At 38.0% G+C, this 24504-nt stretch overlaps 1 protein-coding gene across 1 annotated transcript in view; it reads left to right on the forward strand.

Moving 5' to 3' along the window:
• The window catches only part of LOC109040185 (uncharacterized), a 56524-nt gene extending 34442 nt beyond the window's left edge, over nt 1–22082 (forward strand). Inside the window, exons 7-9 of the mRNA XM_072304803.1 lie at nt 44–125; nt 10768–10832; nt 18705–22082. Coding sequence (XP_072160904.1) covers nt 44–125; nt 10768–10832; nt 18705–18803 — 246 coding nt within the window. The 3' untranslated portion in view covers nt 18804–22082. The remainder of the gene's footprint in view (nt 1–43; nt 126–10767; nt 10833–18704) is intronic.
• The last annotated feature ends 2422 nt before the right edge of the window (nt 22083–24504 follow it).

Here is a 24504-nt window from a genome sequence, read left to right on the forward strand (position 1 = left end):
TTCTATTAAAACGTTCTATGTTTCTATGTTCTATGTTTTGAAGCGCTACACCGGTCCGGATCCCATTGAAAATTGTCCCAACGTAGACCCAAATCATACTGGTGTCCTCGTTGGCTATGGCGAAAGTAAGTAAATCATTAAAGGCTATAACACCATTGCGCCATTGAAACATATTTTTCTCTCGTTTGAAAGGTGCCACGCATAAGCTTGGCGTATTTTGCGATGCATCGATTTATCTACCAATTACACCTACGGGAGAGGATCGATAAACAGGTTGTTCGCAACGAACACTTTATAATAGATTCTTACCGCAGCTTCAAACGGAGAAATATCAATAACACAGCACAACAAATTTCGGGTTTTGGTTTGTCCTTCGAACTAAACCAATTTTTTTCGATTCCTAGGTGCTAAAGAAGCCCGAAAATGGCCATATTAACTTCAGGAAAATTGGCTGGTCCTCAGGGCGCCGCAATTTTGAATTTTTCAAAATTGAGAAAACTCACGATTAGATTTTTGCAAATATCTCCTGAACGGTTCATCTCACGAAAAAATAAAAAATAGCGGAAATAGCATACAATTTCCTACCGAAATCATCCTCCTTTGTTTCTTCTAACTTAATTTTTCGGTCGTGAAATTAACGTTTTCTTCAAAAATTAGCTTAAAAAAGGCGCATTTTTGGTGATTTTAGGAGAAGCTTTGCTTCAAACCTCCAGCCACGATTATCTGACAAAATAACTGTTATGCTCATTGAAAGAACGTAAAATTTACTTCTAGAAAACATACGAGTATGTCAATAGTTCCTAAATTTGATTTAATCCTGTGAAACAGCAGTTTATTAGCTCCGCCCTTAAAATGTGATTTTTTCGACCATTTTCCTTAGAATCACGAAAAAAAGAGAAAAAAGCCCTAAAAACGAAACCCGAACTGTGTAAAAAGGTGGCAAAATAGTGCTGGGTCCACACTGTTTCGAAAACAAAACCAAAAAGTTCCAAAATTTTCAATTGGAGTCAAAAATTTTGAGCTCCAATGAGTACCAGTACAAAGCTAAGGGGGGGGGGGGTGTTCAGCTCAGGCAGTTTGCATTGGAATATTAAGGTGAGGTAACGTCGAGAGGTCTATTATTTCGGGTCTTTTTATATGTTTTTACCGGATGGTTCAGTTACTTTTTACTTCAAGCAAGTCTCTTCTATTTGTACTCAAGTCTCTTAATAAAACTATCATTAATTTCGTGGTAATAACGCTTTATAATTTAACATGGTGACCCCGACGTGATGAATCTACCGTTGCAGATTCTTAACAACTTTTTATGGGATGTGAGTATGAAGTGAGCTTTTGCTCTCCATACTTCCTCATATAACCTTTTTTGAGATGTAAATGTGAAGCGAGTTTTTGCTCTCCATGCTTCCTCAAACTTTTTATGGGATGTAAGTGTGCTATCCACACTTCCTTGTAAATACCCGGTGGGATGTGAGTATGAAGTGAGCTTTTGCTCTCCATACTTCCTCATTCGCGGTTTCTGTGAGTTCATTGAGTCTAACTCATTGATTAATACTCACTAATTGGCCAAATTTATTTATGTGGAGTGCTTACCGTCAGTGATTAATTAGCACTGATGTAGCACGGACTACGAGGCCGCGCGGCAAATTGAGTAAGCCCATGTAGCAGGACTGAGATCTTGATGGGTGATAAATTGCCGATTTATCACCCATTTATTGGAAACCGATAATATTGACAAATAATGGACATATTTTTGGAATAAAATTGTCATTCAATTGCAATTTTATTTGTGCTAATTTTAATGTTGAAGGTATATTGCTATTTGAATGTCATTTTTTACGGCGATAAGTTATGAACTTATACCTAATACTTTTATGTAAAAAATACAATTTTTCAAGATTGACGATTAATTGGCTGCTCATGGATGAATTGGATGAATTGCCTGTTACTTACAATTAGTAATTTGAGACTGAAACTTCAAAATATTTAACTTTTTCGGAAAGTTGCAGTACATCAATTTTTTTATTATTATCATTATTATTGTTTCATTATATTATTTATGTAAAAATTATTTTGACTTTTCGCGCGGGACAGTAAACACGTCATTATGGACGGCCATCTTTAATAGCGTTCGAAGGTGCCTGTCTGCTCGGTCGTACCTCCTACCTCGGTTGTCGATGGTGTGTTTTTGAGTCGGTTAGTCGGCGGGTTACAAAACCAACGTAATAGATGATGTGAATTGGTCATTTGTGTGTTAGTTACGGCAATTTTTCGGTTGAGTGTATCTAAGATTCAGAAATGAAAAACACTAAATATCTTACTGTGCACGTGCATGCACATTATCCCAGTTGGTGATTTATCGCTCGCTTATTGTGGTCGTCGTCAATAACATCCTAATGTGCCTCATGTTAACGTTGTCCACTAGTAACTGCTCAGCGCAGTGGCCGTTTTATTCTGTTTTAAGCCGTAAGCTGTAAGTTACTTAGAATGAACTCATTTCTCTTTCTTTATGCTTTTCCCAAAATCGCCTGTGAATATTGCAAGGCCACAAATGAGGTTAGAAATGCCTTCATATGCATCTCGTCTCAAATAAGCAGATGAAAGACCACTTAAAATCAACCCATCAATAGTTATGGACTTCAGTTCACGTTATACGAGGTACTTTGTTTAACATTCCTTGTAAACAAGTAACAGAACTTCCACTGGTTATTTTCTTGGTCCGACAACCAGTCAACCACTTAGAGGTGTAGTCGTATAAGTTGGCCATTGTTTACTTTCTTTCGGTTTGCAAGCGTATCCACATGAAACCATTTGAATCTAGCAGAAGCCAAAACGCAAGCTTAGATAGGTATTTTAATACTTCCAAGCCTTGTAAAAATTAAATTTTTAGCCGCACATAAATCACAACCACATAAATGTTGCGGATCATAACTGATACGTAGTTTTTTTACGATACAATCATGAGCCTGATATTTTTAAGGTGGATAGTAGCGAACACCGCTTTGCGCAGAGGCGTAAATTCTTCGACGGCGCTCACAAACTGAAGTTCACATAATGGCCAACTTCAATCAACTTCTTACTCACTGAATGAATAGAAAAAATAACCAATCCATAGTTTTAAAGTCGTGTGATTTTTGTCGTACTGTGAAATCAGCATGAAAACTTGGCGATTGATTGTTTTTTATCGTTCACAATTCATGTTGAATTCACCGCGTAAACTAAAAAAACTGTGAGTTGAAGGATCAACAAAGCCTTCTTTGTTGGCTCCGCTCGTGTGGTTGTCGAATTGATAAGACCAAGCTTAATCAAACATCCATTGCCGCTGACTGACCCGCTAACAAAAAGCAAAATGAAAAGAGTCATAACGCAATAGTCTAATGTGTCTGTAAGTGTATATTGGGAAAAGCACAGAGATTCCAGAAACATATCATTTTGCACACTGTTAAAATCCATCCCGAAGCTACACAACTCAACCACATTGAAATGAGATGTGTAAGCACTTTCGTATTCACCACTTCGCGTGAAAATATTATGAGGATGCAGGGAGTGAGTATACAAAAGTTCTACAGGTCAGACAGCTGTTCGTATAAGAATTTTAACGACTTTTGATTGATGATAAAATTGCCAAGCAGTCAAATGTTGTTAATCTTTATTCGCAGTTGAACAGTACACCAAATTATGAAGAAAACACTGGAAGTTAGCAGTGAGTATATCCACTATCATATCTTTTTCAGCAAGTTTCAACTGAACACTAATTAGAATTATTTTAAATTGGTGTGAAATCTTAAATGTTATTTTACCTAATGTTGGCAGCGTTTGAATCAAACTCATTCAGACTTAAGATCCATGTGAATTTTTGTTGTAATTATTTGTGTAAATTTGTCAGGTTTATGTCTATCTTAATGGAGTGCTGTAATGGAGCTCTTGTCTAATGGCAAAATTGTATTTTTAAAAATTGTGAGAACCATTGAAAAATTCATCTAAGTGTATGGTGGCACCTTTAATTATTTTTTCTATAACCTATTTCTATCTGTAAAAACTGAAGTGTCCATCATTACATTGACAAAGGACAAGCAGCATCCAATTTTAAATTTTCATTTCTATTTTTGAACAGCGAACAAAGAATGCGTTTTCTCTGTCAAATTTCCTGTGCGGAAGGTATCCTCTCCCCTTAATGGGGCGCAGAAATAACCTCAAGATAAGCTACTGAAATGAAATGTTTAAAAATAAAAATACGCTAATAAAAATCTTTAAATACTACTTCTTAGGGGAGAGTAGAAAGGATCAGGGAAAACGATTATTTTAAACATTTGTGCTATTATGTAACTGCATGACATTATCTTTTCAGAGAGTTATTTTACTTCCATTTTTCAACTCTAAGTAATAAACCTCAATTCTCAGTATTCTGTGCAGGTTTTTCAGGGAAAAATTGTTTTCAACCTGATCCTGAGGTCAAAAAAAAAAGTTGAGATGTTGATGGTTTATTGCTGTTTTATCACCAAAATATTCCAATTTCATTGCAATTCGATTGGCAATAAAATGGACAAATAATTGGTCGACCGATGATTCCCGGATTGGTCGATTATTGGCAATAAATGACCAATAAATGACCAATCGATGGAAATCAAATTGGAATAAAATTGGAAATAAATGATCAATATATTGGCAATCATCTTTCAAATTTTGCTACATGGGAGCTTTTTGCTTTCTCAATTAAAGTTCCTGTGAGATGTGAGTGTATTATCCACACTTCCTCAGTCTTACAATATTTTTTGTCTTCTTTTGTGAGGTGTAAATTGAGTATAGCGGAGCGGCAACATGAGTGACGAAAGTGAGAGACTAGAATCGTTGCTTGTCACCAAGGATCAGCATTGCTGACGTTCCAATTGTCGTGCCTGGAACGAGCGCTATCTACAAGCGAAGCCGAGAACCTCGTTGAACTAAAATACAACCATGCTGCAAACCTTATGCAGCAATTTTTCAAGGTGTGCCAACTGCTAAAAAAAGTGGACACAAGTGTTAATTATGAGGAAGAGATATCAACGTTCGGGATTTGATATTATAATACAATGGCAGCTGCCAAAGCTGTTCTGTCGAGAGCAACAACTTCTCAACTGGTACCTGATCAATTTCATCGTGAGAATTTGAAACCAGCGTCGAACTTGAAACATCCGAAGTTACCAGAATTCTCTGGCAACTATGATGAATGGCCACTTTTGTTTACATCCCTTGTACCAAACAAACCAAACCTTGTGGTGAAAACCAGCACGGGAAAATCATTAAATGACACTATGAAAGCAGGACCAATTATTCAAGATGAACTTCTTGCTGTTTTGATTAGATTCCGAGAATATCCCATTGTTATTGCAGCTGAATTCACCAAAATGTATCGGCAGATTTTGATACACCCAGAACAACGGGATCTTCAACGAATTTTATGGAGAGAGAATCCGAATAGCATTTTCGGATTTTTTCTTTCTTTTTTTGCAACTAAGCATTTTCGGTTAAACACAGTGACGTACGGAACAACGTTCTGCACCTTTCTTAGCAATCAGAACTTTAAAAGAAACAGCATTACAGTATGTGGACATACTACCGGAAGCATCTGAAAGTATGTTAAAATCGTTTTATGTAGATGATTTTCTCGGAGGAGGAAATAATATACCACAAGTTCGAAAACTAAAACGTGAAGTTGAACAAATTGCTTTCACAGGTAAAGTCCCGTTGCGAAAATGGGTTTCGAACGATGGTCTAGCTTTTGAGCAAGACGATGCAAACAGTGAGCCACTTTACTCCAATGATGATGATGAGGTAAAAGTTCTAGGGGTTGAGTGGCATCCAAAAGTAGACAACCTCAAATTCGGAACTTTACCTTATGAAGTGAGTAAAAGCATTCCGACCAAACGGACGTTACTTTCAGAATCTTCAAGATGCTTCGATCCTTTGGGTCTTGCAAGCCCCGTGTTAGTGAGATCGAAGTTCCTCATGCAGAAATTATGGCAACTAAAGATGAATCGGGATGATGCTGTGCCGCAAGGTGTCTCTGATGAATGGAATGATATTAAAGAGGACTTTTCTCATTTAAGCGCTCTTGTTTTTCCTAGTCACGTTTCGATTTTTCCGCCAGAAACAGAGCTAGTTTTTCACGGGTTTGCAGACGCGTCAAAAAAAAAAAAGAAAAGAAAAAAAAAAAAAAAAAAAAAAAAAAAAAAAAAAAAAAAAAAAAGCTACGGAGCATGTTTGTATGCTGTCTGTGAGAAGAATGGGGAAAAGACATCAAGCCTCCTTTGTTCAAAATCAAGAGCAGCTCCACTTAAAACGCTTGGGATTCCAAGATTAGAACTGTGCGCTGCTGTGTTACTGTCAAAATTTGTTGAAAAAGTGATGACTGTAGTTCAAAATAAGCCAGTCAACGTTTACTTGTGGTCCGACTCTGTGCTAACATTACATTGGATTAATGATGTACCCAGTAAGTAGGTGGCAGATTTTTGTAGCTAATCGGGTTGGTCAAATACAGCAAATAACAACTTCAATTTCGGCACATTGGCTGCACGTTCCCTCAGCAGATAATCCCGCAGACTTAATATCACGTGGAACGTCAACAGAGCAACTGCGCACTTCAAACTTATGGTTCCATGGTCCTGCTTGGTTACTTGAGGAGAAATCAAAATGGCCAAGACAAGTCATAAACATGCCGGATGAGTTAGCAAAACCAGAATTAAAACCACAACCAGTCTCGGTGTTTTTTAGTTCAGAAACATCGCAAACTTTACTCGAAAAATTTTCGTAATTACAAAAAGTATTGCGGATTCTAGCTTACTGTAACCGATTCATTCATAATTGTAAAAAATCAAATACAGCAGAGAGGAACTTCAATGATCTCAATGCAAAAGAATTAGATGAAGCATTGATAATATGTATAAAGTCAGCGCAGTCTAGCGAATTCTCATCAGAGATTCAAAGCTTACAAATCAACAACGAACTCATGAAGTCAAGCAAAATACGATCCTTAAACCCCTTCATAGATAAAAACGCAATCTTGAGAGTGGGAGGCAGGTTACAAAATTCTGATCTGGAAGAATCCGCAAAATATCCGGCTTTTCTGCCCATGACCCAGAGACTGACCACCTTGATTTTTCAAGAAGAACACAAAAGATTGCACCACGCTGCACCCCAATTACTCTTGTCAAGTGTAAGACAGAAGTTCTGGCCACTTCGGGGTAGAGTAATTGGGTGATTTCACGATAAGAGGAATAGTCGTGTCGCCGTGGGTTATGAACGATATAGGGCAAAACGATTGAAAACCAAATGAATAAATCAATAGGAATGATGTCCCTGAACCTATCCACGCTAAAAAATATGATAAATTATTATCATATTTCATAATATGAGACTTTAAAGGCCGAAAATGTCCGGTCGGTTACGCGTCGCCAACCCCGATTTTGAAGCAAAAGAGCAATTTGCGGTAACAAATCAGTACTGATCATGAACTCTTTGGCAATATTTGCTGAAAAGAGACTCTAGTGTTCAAGAAAATTGCCAGTTTGAACTGAAATGTTTATTATTGAGCGAGAAAAGTCATTAGAAAGAGGTGTCGCCACATTTGGCAACAAATTTTTGCAGTTGTATTGAGTGCAGTGTTTATCTCGCCAGACGGAGTCAGGAGTTTCAAAATTGTCATCAAATTGTTCGCTGAAGTCTTCTCGACAAAACCATTACTGATAAGTCAGTTTTTTTTACAATGAAAACTTTAATTATTATGAAAACCAGTGATTTTTAGGTGTGTAGCACTAATTCCTCACTACGCAAAAACCTCAATTTAATATTATTAAACTAAAAGGAAGTCTCCAAAGTTTAGAAAACTTTTAAGGCAGCATCAATTCCACCTCATAACTCAAGAATTGCCAAGTTTCATCTTTTGTATCATCTTTTATCTCACATTTTCAAGTGTCGGTTACGCTGCGTCTGTTACGTAACCGACACAATATGGCAGGGCCGCCATGTTTGCGTGGACCTCCAGCAGTCCCGCAGGAAGCGCTGATACCTGATTCAATGGCTTGTTTATCAATCACTTTAACTTTGCACTGAATCAAAATAGATTGTGCCAAAGCTGGAAAAAGGAGGTTCAATACCTTTAAAATGAGGTAATGAAATCCTGTTAAAATTGGTGCACTTTTATTTTTAAGGTATTTCACATTTTAACTATTCCTGTTATCGTGAAATCACCCAATTGCAAAACAGCTGGTGAATAGATGCGTTATATGCGCTAGGGGTAAAGCGAAACTTGCATCCCAACAAATGGCCTCCTTACCCAAAGCTAGAGTATCACAGTTAAGTGCTTTTTCAACGGTGGGAATAGATTTTACTGGACCATTAGAAATTTCTTCATCACACCGGAAGAATGCATCTGTTGTAAAAGCTTATGTGTGCATTTTTGTGTGTTTTACAATCTAGATTTAATAACCAAACTCACAGCAAGCTCTTTTTTGCACGCTCTAAAAAGATATGTTGCAAGAAGAGAACTTCCAGCAATGGAAGCCTTCCGGACTAGCAATGGACGAACAACGAGGGCCATCTCGGAAATTTCGCCCCTACCTGTGATTTTTGAGGAAACCTCAACCGGGGGAGAATGTTGACTTCATAATTTTGGTATCAGCTGATACAATGCTGATGATAGCAATTGCTTGTAATTTGGAGTATAATCTTGGTTCAGTTACTTTTTACTTCAAGTTACAAGCAATTGCTATCATCAGCATTGTATCAGCTGATACCAATATTATGCTTCAACACCTCATCAGTAGATCACACTCGTCATGTGAACGCAACTGAAAATCTCGCAAAATCCAAAACGGCATCAAAGCTCAAGTTCGATGTACAAGTTTTGTATTGCAAGACGGCAAGTTTCGTACTGGTACTCATTGGACCTCCAAATTTTTGACTCTGATTGAAAATGTTTGAACTTCTTGGCTTTTGATCTCACTGACGAGTGTGATCTACTGACGAGGTCTATAACAAGACCCAAAATTATAGATCTCTCGCCGTGACCTCTACTTACTATTCTAATGCTAATATTGCCTGAGCTGAACGCTCTTCCCCTTCAGTCATGTACTGCCGTACTGGTTATCCATTAGAGCTCAAAGTTTTTGACTCCAATTGAAAATTTTGGAACTTTTTGGTTTTGTTTTCGAAACAGTGTGGACCCAGCACTATTTTGCCACCTTTTTACACAGTTCGGGTTTCGTTTTTAGGGCTTTTTTCTCTTTTTTTCGTGATTCTAAGGAAAATGGTCGAAAAAATCACATTTTAAGGGCGGAGCTATAAACTGCTGTTTCACAGGATTAAATCAAGTTTAGAAACTATTGACATACTCGTATGTTTTCTAGAAGTAAATTTTACGTTCTTTCAATGAGCATAACAGTTATTTTGTCAGATAATCGTGGCTGGAGGTTTGAAGCAAAGCTTCTCCTAAAATCACCAAAAATGCGCCTTTTTTAAGCTAATTTTTGAAGAAAACGTTAATTTCACGACCGAAAAATTAAGTTAGAAGAAACAAAGGAGGATGATTTCGGTAGGAAATTGTATGCTATTTCCGCTATTTTTTTTTTTATTTTTTCGTGAGATGTACCGTTCGGGAGATATTTGCAAAAATCTAATCGTGAGTTTTCTCAATTTTGAAAAATTCAAAATTGCGGCGCCCTGAGGACCAGCCAATTTTCCTGAAGTTAATATGGCCATTTTCGGGCTTCTTTATCACCTAAGAATCGAAAAAAATGGGTTCAGTTCGAAGGACAGAATCCCTCGTTGACCGGTGTAATCGATCATTCACGTCTGGTCACTGGTACCACCATGTGCTATTTTTTTGGAAATTTCAAATTTTACTTTGATCAATATCCATCTGAGAATGGCTAGATTTTTAGCCGAAAATATTTTATTCCTTTAATTATGTTTTAATGTTGGACGACATTTTGTAAATAGGAACTAAAATTTTGACTCCCCCATGATAGCACAAATCTGTATAGGGAAATTAATGACACACACGTTATTTCTGAAATGAGCCAGAAATAGCAGTTCCCTTTAATAAAATGCAATCCAATTCGCATCCTAGTGGGCAAGGGTTGGATGGAACGACTCCTGTTACGGAGTGTTCACCTGCGCCGTGGTATTGTTCTTGAAGCAAGAAGCTTTAAAGAAACGCATATTTGGACCGAGTTCATCAGAAAAGAACCGACCCACATTCAGTTGAAACTGAGAAAAAGAGGTTTGAAGTTTTATTCCTGCATAAAGCTCAATGTAGAAAATAAATTTTGACCCCTCTTTTCACAAACTACTCTCTATTTTTCGACATTCCGTTTTTGGCAGTGGATACGGCTAGTGAAACTCAAAAACATTCTTACCTCAATTTTTTCGAAAATGTGGGTTCTGATAAACTCTATCCATTTCTGACGCAGATTGTGAAGCCCGGAGTATATTTCAGACATTCCCGATGCACTCGTCGTAATTTTTGAGCCACTTTTTATGAAGTATAACTCTTTTTCTTGCTCTAGCTGAAGTTTGCAACAGGCCCATTTCTATTTCTTTCTTGGGATTGGCCGTTGCCGCACCGGTATTCGGTGGGCCTCCTTCATGGGGAGCCGTTTCGGGGCCCTTCGTTGGGGGCACTGTGGCAAATTTTTCCCCTCATCGCGAAGGAAAAAAAACAAAAAAATAATTAAAATTAATATAACGATCAGAGCAATCACATAATGAATTGCGCCTTTTTCCTATTTTCAGGCGACGACGAGGTCGATTATTATCTTATACGGAATACCTGGGGTCCAAATTATGGAGTATTAAACGTGAGTCCTCTATTTTAATCATTGAATACGTTTTTAGGTGTTGTTGCCCTGTTTAAGTTTTAGTCATACTATTGGCCAAAGAATTGAGGAGGTAGGTCTAAGGAGGCTCCTGGCCCCAAAATCGCCTCTTGCGGAAAGATTTCCAAGTTTTCGTTGAATCAACACTTATGAATTTTTTTCCGATGTATTCTAGATAAATTTGTAGATTAAGCCTTGGAAATCGACTTATACTATTACTTAAGAAGAGCGACGATTTTTCAATGAGACGACGCAACGCAACACGACGCCGCACGCCCGACCGAGTCAATAGGAGAAGTCGGAACAAAATCTGGAAACTTTGAAAGCCCATTTTTTCAAAAATATGAAACAAAACCGTTTAAAAATGGTTCCATTGGCTTCTGGGAATTTCCTCTCGGAAACACCCCTTGAAATTGAATATTCGTGGCGCACTGAACTTCAAAATTAGAAATTAGAGGCACAAATTTTATGTCCGGCCTCTTCTATTAGCTCAATCCACTATCTGCGTCGTTTACCGTCTTCCGGTACTTATTCTTCGCAAATATGGATGGTAAGTTTCTTATCCGACTAATTAGGCCCCTTGGGCCATTTTTCATTTTCGCACATTTCTTCAAATTTCATTTCCGCACATTTTATATCATACGTAAGTTAGCAACGTTGTTGACAAACATTTGAGAAATAAAAAGAAAATTAACGACTCTCCTACCTAAATGAAATCTGGATCATCTGCGTCATCTGAATGTTGTCCATCAGTTTTGTCCGTGAGGTTGTTTGTTATGAAGCTGTGCAATTTCTTTTCCTCCTCGATTTCGTACAGGAAAGCTAAGTAGGTAGTCCAGGCGCCTGGTAAGTCTACCTGGAATTTTGGGTACACAGCGATTTTTTTGGCTTACTTTATGTTTTTTGGGTCGCTGAATCCGAATCTGAAGTTTCCTACCGCGTATCTGGTGAGCATTTTCCGCCATTTTGAACAAATGACCTAAAAAGGCCTTTTTTGCGGTTTTTTTTTATATAGCGGCTACGCATGAGAAAAAGTCCCGGATTTAGTTAATGTTTTGAATAGCTGACATAATTTGAACTGACATAATAAAAGTACTGGTGACGTACATGTAAATATAAAACGCATGCGTGAGACTCGTTATATTTTCTTCCATAGTTTTTTGTCTGTTTCTCTTCTGGAAGAATTCGCCTCGCAATATGGATTTTATTTTTAAGGAGATAATACTCTGATACGATCACAATTGAAATATCCTTCAAACACGCTGGCCTTTTCGATTTCCATTACAATTTTTGCAGTCGTGAATGCATAGCCTAAGTGCGCTCCAGCAAGATGTTTATTCAGCAAATGGGTGGTTTTTATACGAGGAATAAAAATAAACAAGTGGTACGGAATACAACAAAAGAATATGAAGTATGCAAAACCATTATCCGGGTATCGGAACTTGGCTGTTTTGAAAACGCCTTCAAACGCGGCGTGATACCTCACGCATTCCGGAGAGTTCAAATAATTGTATCATTGCGCCTTAGAAATGCGACGGACGATCACAATTGAAATATCCTTCATACACGCTGGCCTTTCGATTTCTAATAACATTTTTGCAGTCGTGAATGCATAGCTGAAGTGCGCTCCAGCTAGAATTGTATTTAGCAAATGGGTGGTTTTCATACGAGGATTAAAAATAAACAAGTGGTACGGAATACATAGGTTGTCCCAAAAGTACTGCACGTTTTTTTTTTTTTTTTTGGACAAACGGTAGTAGATATCAAAATGCGGTTTGTGTAGTCTTAAAGACCGGCCAATTACCGATAAAACAAGACAAATCCGAGCTCTTTAAGTCAAAAAATGACCAAGTTACAGTGTTTTGAAAATGACTTGTAGAAGGGACCCCTACAGGATTTTCAGCTTCTTTTCTGAAAAAAAAAAAACAAAGAGTTGATTGTTTTTGTTCTTTGACGAACGGTAGCAGATATCAAAATGCGGTTTGTGTAATCTTAAAAACCGAGCAATTACCAATAAAACAAGACAAATCCGAGCTCTCTAAATAAAAAAATGACCAAGTTGAAGTGTTTTGAAAAGGACTTGTAGAGGTGACCCCTCCAGGATTTTTAGCTTCTTTTCTGGAAAAAACAAAGATTTGATTAATTAAAAATTCTACAGAGAAATCGTCGCGATCGAATGAAGTTGGCAACATGGTATCAGCCCGGACCTTGTACCCTGCGATTTTTGGTTATTTCCTACGTTGAAAAAGGGCTTAAGAGGCAGGAAGTTTAACTCCATCAACGAGATAAAAAGAGCTGTTGAAACTTTCTTAAAGAACATCAGGCAAGAGGAATTTGAAAAAACATGTTTGAAGAAGCGGGAAGAACGGTTGCGGCGCTGTGTGGCAAATGATAGAAGGTATTTTGAGAAGGAAACTAGTGTCCAGTGGTCCAGTGAAGAAGAGTAAATGCTAGTAATCTTGGTAAGATTCTGCAAAATTGATTTAATAAAACCAATTGAATCCTTAATTCTTTGTTTTTTTTCAGAAAAGAAGCTGAAAATCCTGTAGGGGTCTCTTCTACAAGTCATTTTCAAAACACTGTAACTTGGTCATTATTTGACTTAAAGAGTTCGGATTTGTCTTGTTTTATCGGTAATTGCTCTGTCTTTAAGACTACATAAACCGCATTTTGATATCTGCTACCGTTCGTCAAAAAACAAAAAAAACGTGCAGTACTTTTGGGACAACCTATGTATAATTAAAGAATATGCATTATGCAAAACGATTATCCGGGTATCGGAACTTGGCTGTTTTGAAAACGCCTTCAAATGCAGCGTGATACCTTACGCATTCCGGAGAGTTCAAATAGTTGTATAATTGCGCCTTAGAAATGCGACGGAAGATTGAAATGGAAATAGCCGCCATGCACGCTGGGATTGTCGATTTCCTTTGACGTTTTTGCAGTCGTGAATGCATACCTTAAGTGCGCTCAAGCTAGAACTGTATACAGCAAATGGGTGGTTTTATACGAGGATTAAAAATAAACAAGTGGTACGGAATATAACTAAAGAATATGAAGTATGCAAAACGATTATCCGGGTATCGGAACTTGGCTGTTTTGAAAACGCCTTCAAAAACGGCGTGATACCTTACGCATTCCGGAGAGTTCAAATAGTTGTATAATTGCGCCGTAAGAATGTGACGGAAGGTTAAAATGGAAATAGTCTCCATGCACGCTGGGCTTGTCGATTTCCTTTGACAATTTTGCAGTCGTGAATGCATACCTTAAGTGCGCTCCAGCTAGAATTGTATATAGCAAATGGGTGGTTTTTATACGAGGATTAAAAATAAACAAGTGGTACGGAATATAACTAAAGAATATGAAGTATGCAAAACGATAATCCGGGTACCGGAACTTGGCTGTTTTGAAAACGCCTTCAAACGCGGCGTGATACCTCACGCATTCCGGAGAGTTCGAATAGTTGTATCATTGCGCCTTAGAAATGCGACGGAAGATCACAATTGAAATATCCTTCATACACGCTGGGCTTGTCGATTTCCATTACAATTTTTGCAGTCGTGGATGCATAGCATAAGTGCGCTCCAGCTAGAATTGTACATAGCAAATGGGTGGTTTTTATATATAGAACAAGATGCAGTGAGGCGCAGAGGGAGCCATGACACGGTGTAAATGCATTATAAAGTGTGGACATTGTAACTTTACTCATGACATCTGCTGCGGTAAATAGCGAGAGTGGATAGGGTGGAAGTTCGTGCGAATGAAAATTTTGAAGCTCCTCATCCGATGTTTTAATAATAAGTATGCGCCGAAATAAAAAGAGAGGGTTTATTGGAACAACATTGTTTCAACTCAAATTAAACTCCTCATACTGCTGATTGGATTACAGCGCAGCGGTCGGCGCGCTTAAACTTAACGGACTCAAAAGTTGGACCTACTATATTTTTGACATAAGCTAGCAATGCCTGTCTCTTTGGCTTGGTGGCAGCTAATGATGTCATCAGCGAATATACTTTTACGTAGGCACATCAAGTTTATGTCCTCCGGAAAAGGCGCCTGTGGAGGACAGAAAAACTAATAACCAGAGAACGAAGGCCGACCGGCCGCACCCGGGCCATGAAAATGGGGGAGGAACGGAGGACCCTGCAGCTGCGCTTATACACCCCCCCCCCCCTCCCATCCACTGCCGTTCTTGAAAGTCAAGAACTCAAAATCGCACTCCTTTTATCATTCATACTTACACTTACTACGATTTAATGATTAGTTGCCTTGAAAACTCTCTTTTTGCAGGGAGAGTTACGAAAATTGCCTGACTTCAATAATTGCCTGAAACTTTGCAACGCTGTAACGGCATTTGTTATCATCCGATCTTAACCATCTTGGACTCGTTCTAATGGAAATTTTATGTATTTCAATTCAGAAAATAACTACTTTTGCCGTAATTTCCATAATATACGAGTTATCTCGGTTTTTTGGCCGAAAAACGCAAATTTCGGCCATTTTTTCAAGATGGCGGCTTTGGCTCGCCTCAGATCTGTTCGAAAATATGAAATTCGGATTCAGCGATGAAAAATACATAGGAATTGTAATTCAGAAAGTTTCCTCAGAAATTGTTTCTACTTTACCCCCTATTGACTGGACTATTACTGTTGTAGCTTTCCACTCCATTTGTGGTTGTGAACTCTGTATTGGTAATGGGAGCGGCCCACAAGGCAGGGGGGAACTTTGATGTGGGATTAATGTAGTTTTTCTCAACCTAGTCTAAAAATTTACTGGCATCTTCATGCTTTGGAGCTACTTCTTTCAACCCATTGAAGGCAGCTTGAACATCTTCAGGTTTGAGATAAGACAGTGAAAAAAACATTGTAGCCACTGCTTTGTCCGACATAAGTCGCTGTCGTCGTCTTTTTTATAGTTGTAAGTTTGTTGTTTGGGTCTGGTAAGCATAAATGTGTTTCCACCAATTTTGGCCAAGATGGAACTTACATGCTGTCACTATAATTCCTGGAAATGCAGATCTTGCAGCGTTGTGAGCAGCAGTCTCGAAGTCGAACATAGTAACATAGGGCCAGCTGTTGCAACATTGGGCCACTTGGGGAAATCATGTAGCACTACCAACTGTTGATCAAAAAAGTAACAAGAGGATACAGGACTTCCAACAACAACAAGAAGTTGGCCAAACTTCCAAGGAAGAAGAAGAAACAGGCATTTGAAGTGATTTCCCCGGGTGGCCCAATGTTGTACTGGCTGGCCCAATGTTACACCGATGATTGACTGTAATTTCGGAAACTTGCAGATCCTCACCAGTAATTTCTAGGCACATTTTTTTCAACATCACCCACATAGATGTGCGTTACAGTAAACATTTTCACCTCTTTCTGTAGATGTTGCCACATAATGCAAAAAAAGAAGTGTGAGGAAATGAAATTGTGCGGAAATGAAATTTGGAAAAAGTGTGCGGAAATGATATGGAGTCCCCTAGGCGCCGTTTTGACAATGCAGTTGTGCAGGCGACGTGTTTGAAGGATCCTTGTTAAGGATTACCTCAAGGTCAAAACCTGTCTTTCGTATGACTGAAAACCCTGCAGGTAAACATCAGTCATAGGATCTGTGTCCCAAAATACCATCGGCTATAAGATTTCTTGTGGCTTCTATAATAGCCGGCTATACAATTTCTTATAGCGTTTATAGCCAATTGCGATGAAGCTAATAGCCAGACGATATATACTGCATGGCCTGGCGATAAGAACTACAGCCCGGCTGTATAATTTTTTATAGCTTCATAAAGTCCGGCTGTATAATTTTCTTCCCTTTCACAAGCCAACAATGAGAATTCCTATGGTATTTTGAAACGCAGCTCCTACAGCCGATCTTTACCAGTGGATGAAGTCAAAGCTATATGAAACTTCTAATGAGATGTATTAGGAGTTTTGGACAATAAAGTGGAGATGAGCGGGTACTCTGTGCAGGTGCAATACCATTTCAATGAACCTGTTGCATGCAAGAGATACAGCCGTGCGAACAGACTTTATAGAGGTTAAATGACACGAAAATTACGATGGTCACATTAAAAAAGTCTGAAGTACACTCCTTACTTGCGTTGTTAGGAACGCGCTTTTTGAAATTTCCCGCGTCTGGGGGTAGTTTTCTAACGGAAACAATTAACGGCAACTCGCGGCTATTTCCGGTCAACTAAAACTGACAACATAACCTAAAAATCGGAGCTCGTGATATCGTGAAATGAAATATAGAAGGATTGCGTTGGATATTTAAAAGTTGATCGATTTGGTTACCGCATAAAGCGTATATGGACCACTATAAGAGATCACGTTGGGTTTGTAAACAAACTGAAGGAAAAAAATAACAACAACAACAACGACTCGGCATCTTCCGGAAATCACCGAGCCCGCCGTTTGCTCGTTTCCGGTGATTAGAAAACTGCCCCCAGACGCGGGATTTGAAAAAGCGCGTTCCTAACAACGCAAATTGCGCAGTAAGGAGTGTATTTCAGACTCTTTTAATGTGACCATCGTAATTTTCGTGTCATTTAACCTCTAAATAGCCTATTCGCGCGGCTGTATCTCTTGCATGCAACAGGCCCATTGCCATGACTCGATCAAGAAATAAAAACGTGAATCAATCAAGAACAACTCGATCGATACCGAGAAGGCCTGATTGATCCGCGTTTAGCAGAAATGAACCAAGCCGCATTAGCTTTTGCCAAAATTAATTGGACGAGTTAATTTTTTTTACAAAAGAACTGTGCTGACTTTTTTGAAAATGTTTAGGAAGTTGCTTCGTACTGTGCAGAAAATTCACTGAAATTTGCACAGAAATCCGCACAACCGTTTTAATATAAGAATTAAATGCCCAATGAAATTTGGCAATAGCTGATGGGGCTTGGTTTGTTTCTGCTTAACGCAGTTCAATTTACGTATAGGTATCTCTTTTGATTAATAACGGCCCCAATGGGCCAGTTGTGATGTTCACAAAATCGTGTTTTGATGCTTGATTCTCGTAGATTAGCTAAAAATAATATGATCAGCCCAAACCGCAACTTTCTACGTTCAATATTAACGGAGATATCGCCCTTTGCAAAGTCAGGTTTTTGACGTCATCCACCGCGGCAGTGACTGCATCCTTGGTTTCTTCCTCTTTTGTTCGATCAGTGATGCAGAAGGCGCAACGCGGAACTTTAACGACATTAAACGTAAACAAACCTAAGAAACAAACGAATTCGCGCTTCGAGGATCTTCTTATTAGGAGGTAATAACGCACTCGACGCGAAGAGATTAGGCGGTTAGTCAGTTCACTACAGTTTATTCATGTTTAATATCTTTAAAGTTTCGCGTTGCGCCTTCTGCATCACTGATCGAACAAAAGAGGAAGAAACCAAGGATGTAGTCACTGCCGCGGTGGATGACGTCAAAAACCTGACTTTGCAAAGGGCGATATCTCGGTTAATATTGAACGTAGCAAGTTGCGGTTTGGACCATGTTTGGACAGATCATATTATTTTTAGCTACTCTACAAGAATCAAGCATCAAAACACGATTCTGTGACCATCGCAACTGGCCCATTCGTTGCTCCTAGATACGCTCTTACGCCATAGGAGCGACGAATTATCTTTTGCTTATCGTTAGTTCTATTCGAAAAATTGCGTCGAATGAGAAGTGACCTCAATGATGTGAAGTTGATGCGAGATACGCTATATTGGGGAGCCTTCAAGGTCAGAACAAGTCAGGAGCATCTGATAATTCCGGGCGTAACTGGTCAAACTTTTTTCCTGACATAACCTTTACCATTTGTTTTAGTGATTTTTACTCTACACATGAATCTATTTTTCTTTACCAGGGTCACGTAAGGGTTAAAAGGGGTACGTGCTCCACTCACTGGGCTTTAATGGGTTTCAGAATGACAATACATCCAGACCGACAAAATGACAGGAAATAGATATCATTATTTATTTATTGAGTAGATTCGATTTAATGTGTTAAAATTTTTAAATTTATTACGTCTAATTTCTAAAAGAGAACAGATAATATTTTTTAATTTTTGTCTGAACCTATGTACTATACGAAGACAATATTGTAAAAACGAATAGATACAATTCTTGAGACGGATCCAGCAGGTTGGCAACATTATTTTCACATTTCAACCTACGGAAATCAATCGATTTTCTGAGGGGCTTGATTATTAATATTGGTAGACAAAGCTATGGACAAAGGTGAACTAGGGAACGTGGCTCGATTCTACTGGTTGAAACCAATGACGAGGCTTGAATGATCGATTATTATCGATATTTTTTTCCATTTGAAGCTGTAGTATATAATCGATTATTAAGGTGCTCATTGCGAACACCCTGTTCGTCGATCCTTTTCCATGGGTCTAAATGGCAGATCAATCGATTTATCGCAAAGCACGCCACGCCACTGGTTGAAATGGTTGGTTGTCATAGACTCAGAGGATACACGATTGACTAATGGTAGGGTTTCTCGTGGGTTGCCGTTATATAGTTTGTCTGTTACTTACCTCCTTTGTCCATTGCAAGTACCCGCTTCTACCAATAGAATCGCTTCGATACCCTTTTGTCCTCTTTGTCTATTGTTCTGTCCGTCAATTTCAAAAATCGATTTAAAAAGAATCGATTATTCAGCACAGGTTTGAATGGAGAGATGTGGAGAAAAGCCGGCCAAATTCACCTCTGAAAATTATTTTACCACAGCTCAACTTTTTTCCTTAAAACTGTCGACATTAATAAGCAGTTATGAATCCCAAAGTTTAAGACTTCAAAATTGAAAGTTTAATTCCCTTTCTTTTTCCTAGTGCTCCCTTAATTTAAGTATCTTTCATCCCCCAACACCCCTAAACTTAATGTTGTGTTTCCTATCGTCATAAAATACGCAGAGCCGAATTCGACGGGTTGGGAACACTAGCTTTTCTGCATTAAAACCTATGTCGGACAATCGATTTGGTCGGAACATCTTGCGATCTAGCCCCTTCCAAGAGTCGATTTATATTCATAGGTTGAAAATGGAGAGAAAACAATGTTCCCAAATTGCTGGATCCACGTGCTGGTTCACGTGCACGTGTGTTTTTTCATGAGCGGGAGGTTTGAATTGCATGAAACATTATATATGTCAAGAAATATTAAATTTCCTACTAGGAGTCAATTTCAGTAGGTTTCGTCGCGCGAACCTTGTTCAATGTGAAATTTAGGTTGAGGGACATGTATCAGAATGCCTAATTTCGCACCATGCCTATTGGTACATAGCAAACCTAAGTCCAATGTATAATATCAAGGAATGACTTAAAAAAGTGACCATTCGAATTCGTTTTTTGTTTTGTAACCAGTTTTCGAAACTCACAGGCGCCAACGCGCCAAATGCGCCTAAAAAATCGGTCATGGTGCCTAAAAAATGAAGGCTCTGCGCCAACGTGGCCCCTAAAAATTGCCCCTAGAGATCTGAATTTTCATATTAGGTGATTATTCGCAATTTTCAGCACCACAAGTGAAAGCTTTTTCTATTCTTCACGATTTCATCATTTGTGCTTTTGTGTTCCCCAAGTTACAGCTACTTATTAGTCCTGCTACGAAAAACATCTTGCGTCTAACTTTTCACTAAATACGCCTCAATAAATAGGCAAAAAGTCAATTTGGCCCCTAAAAAATCTTCAATGGCGCCTAAAAATCGGGCTTGATGCGCCACATGGCTCCTAAAATTCACAGGTGAGTTTCGAACACTGTTTGTTTGTTTTTTTTTTTATTTAAAGATTAAGAAAAATACAATATGATTTATACAATGGATAAATACCTGAATTTAAACATAATCTAATACGGACTCAATCTTGACAATAGATTATATTACCGATATGTACAACTGCTGATAAGCGAGGAGTCAATAGACATCTGATTAATTGATTAAGACAACTTATCAATGAAGAAAAATATATGAGACAATTGAAACTTTCAAGGAGTTAAAATATCTGCAGTGTTTTGGAAATTGGTGAAAATTTCCATAACAGGAAATCGAGCTATATTCGGCAAAACATATGGATAAAATCCGAATACAATGCTATCTACAATTTTAATGAGGAATGGTTAACCTCCAACGACAGTATATAAAAATTATCTGATAAAGATCAGAAAAAAATCAACTGTGTATAAATTACGGTAAACTATTTCAATTTCCAAAATTTTGGGAAGGGTCAACTACGTAATGATTCTACTCTGTTTCCAGGGTGTTAAGTGATATTATCTGATGAGATAAGAAGCAACTGTTTAATTATGTATTAACCGTTAGTTGATATAACACATCGTTTAAGATGGGGTCAGCTTTGTTTTTAATTCTGCTATCTCCCCTCTCAGAGAGATTAATTCTTTTTTAAGATTAGAGAATTCCTCTTGATATTTTAACTCTAGATTTTTAGTAATTTCATTTCTTAGTTTTCTCATCTCCTTATTAGTTATTTTATTTTTATTTGAGAAATTCTCGTCTTTTTTGGGCTTTATTCCTATCTGCTGAATTTATCTTTTCTTCTAGTATTATCTTTTACATTCTTCGCCAACTTTTTTATACTGATTTAATCTTTGTTTCCTTAATTTCTTGTAAAATTTACAACCTTTCCAAGTTGTAAAATGTTGTTCCTTACAGTGCAAACACAGAGGCTTCCATTGTACTTCTTCCTGTTTGGATTTTTCCGAGATTGGACATTCGGTACTAAAATGATGGTCATTACAGATTAAACATACTATTTTACGATAACAAAAGTTTTTTGTATGTCCGTATTGGAGACATTTTAAGCAGATAAAATTATCAATATTTTTGATCCCTATTCTTTCTATCTTAATTTCATAATCGTTAATTGTCTTGATTTCGTCTAATTTTATCCAAGAGTTGTTATTACTTTTAATTTCTACCTTGAAAAGAGGGATCGGAGCTTTAGTGAATCTATGTTTTAGTTGATGAATATTTTTGACTTTTATTGGTTCATGTTTTTCTAGTTCTTGTTTGAGAATTTCCCTATCGAAATTGATTGGTAATCCTCTGATAATACGTCTTGTTATTTTTCCACTAAAGCTTTGAAAAGTAAAGAATTCGATTCCTAGGTAATTTAATGGGCCTGTTGCAAACTTTTGCTAGAGCAAAAATAAGAGTTGTTTCTTGTAGATAATGCCTCAAAAATCACGATGAGCGCATTGGCAAAGTCTGAAATGCACTCATAACTTCACAATCTGCGTAAGAAATTTGCGTTTTTTTAAGCTTCCCTCTTCAAAAACGATACTACGGCGTAGGTGAACATTTTGTTAGAGGAGTCGCTCCATCGTCGGCGATATTCATCATGGCCGACGCTTGCACGCAGTTCCGCGCGTAATTCGAGGAGAGTTCAAGGTCAATCCATTCGGGCGAGGAAAATATGAACGTTAACACACCGATTGTTATCTGGTCTAATCCAGTTCAGGTGTTATCTCGTCCCATCAAACGTGTTTTGGCGGATTGGCGTCGGCTATGATGATTATTGCCGACGATGGAACGACTCCTCTTACAAAATGTTCACCTGTGCCGTAGTATCGTTTTTGAAGCGGGAAGCTCAAAAAACCGCAAATTTCTTACGCAGATTGTGAAGTTATGAGTGCATTTCAGAGTTTGCCGATGCGCTCATCGTGATTTTTGAGGCATTATCTATAAGAAACAACTCTTAGTTTTGCTCTAGCAAAAGTTTGCAACAGGCCCATTTCTGAGTTAAGGTCTTGTGATCTGGTATTGATTTTAGAATAATTTTTATCTGTTTTTTGGAGATAATTTTTAAAGAGAAATCGAATTCGTAGTCTTTAAGTATTTTTTTAATTTCTTCTGGGTCTTCATGCATTATACCTAAATATCGGAGGGGTTTTTTTGTCTGGTATTTTATTTTTTGAATCTAGGTTATTATTTTGTTTTTCGGGATTATTACTTTCTTTTACTGAATTTATTATTTCTGTTTCAATTTCCATTTTTCCTAGTTCTGTATCTACTGATAGTACTTTGAAATCCCTTTTCGTATTTTCTGAGTTTGTTTTATGGGACGATTTAGTTTGTAGGTTATCTTTATTGGTTATATTTGGATTATTATTAATTAATTTAGAGTCTAGTTTTTGTTTCTTAAGAATTGGTTTTTTATTATAGGGGTTTAGGTAAAAAATTTCGTACAAACTAAAGGAAATGTAATCAGCTTCTGTCAAAATTTTAGCAGGTGCAAATTCTTTTTCTTTCCCAAGTATAAGAATTAGTTGTCTGCAGTGGAAACAGTCTGATATGGGAACTCTATGTAGGCATTTAGATTTGCTCTTTAAGTCATCTATTGAATTAGGTAAACACGATTCGTTGCATGAGGCTATGAGTCTATTATGTTGGCACTTTAGATTTCCTTCGAATTTGAATAGATTGTTTTTTCCCCTAGTTTTAGCTTTAAGGGTTTCCTTTTGCTCAGGTTGAGCATCTGATTGAGCGTCTGGTTGAGCATTTGGTTGAGTGTCTGAGCTGGTGCTAGGAGGGATGGAATCATTACTAGATGTCCCCTCATCCGTTGGAGAGTTGGACTACATTTTGCAATTTGGAACTATAAATCCTAGCCTGGTTTTAAAAAACCGTATGTGTCATTAGTTTCCCTATGCACGTAAGTGTTTTTCCAGAAGAGCCAAAATTTATAGTTCCAAATTGCAAAATGCAGTCCAGTTATCCGTCTGGTTGATTTGCGGAGTTGAAGATGATGTAGAGGAAGATGAGGAAGCTTGACGATGTGATGACGGTTTTTTTCGACTTGTTTTGTCCTTAGTTTGGGGAAATTTCGGGAATTGAAGAAATCTTGGGTATTCTTGAAGAATGAGGCTATGAAGTTTAGGATTATATTTTTTTAAAACTTCAAGGGATCCGGGATCCGCATCACATTGCCAAACCACGTAAGGAATTTTATCCTCATCAATGGAGACCAGGGACGGATTTATGTTTTTGGCGCCCTGTGCAGAAATTTTCGAGGCGCCCCCCTCGCACGTCCCCTCCCCCCCGCCCGCGCATTCCCCAACCCGACGGTCTTCTTTGGTTACCACGTGCTAACTCTAACTAAATACGAATTTTTCGAGTGAGTGAATGATTCTGGGGCAGAAACCAAAACCAGGTACCTGTTAACTACTGTACCGACCTGTTACTACCTGTTAATTACTGTTAACTACGAAACTAAGAGAAAGTTTGACCCTTAAAGTCCAGGGTCAGGTCATTTAAAAGATGGAACGCAATACAATCAATCAACAATCAGAGTTTCTGAACTTTCGACGCAATTCTCAATTTTTTGCAGAGTTTAGAAAAAAAAACCGCAAAATCTGGCGCCCCTCAAAATCTGACGCCCTGTGCAGCTGCACCGCTGCACCATAGGTAAATCCGACCCTGACGGAGACAATGTATTTATAGCATATTTCACAAAGAAAACCTATGCTTTGGTGTTGGCAAGGTATTTGTACATCTTCATATTTACTACAAGATTCACAGTTTTCAATTTTCCGCTCATGTCCACAAATATAGTCGGTGGTAAAGCAAAGCCGAAAGAATGGGTCTCTGCATTGTCCGCGTTTGGCATTATGGTTTAAGTTTGTTTACATAGATAGGCATAGCTAGTGGTT

The sequence above is a fragment of the Bemisia tabaci genome, chromosome 10 (assembly GCF_918797505.1).
Source record: "Bemisia tabaci chromosome 10, PGI_BMITA_v3".
Lineage (NCBI taxonomy): Eukaryota > Metazoa > Arthropoda > Insecta > Hemiptera > Aleyrodidae > Bemisia > Bemisia tabaci.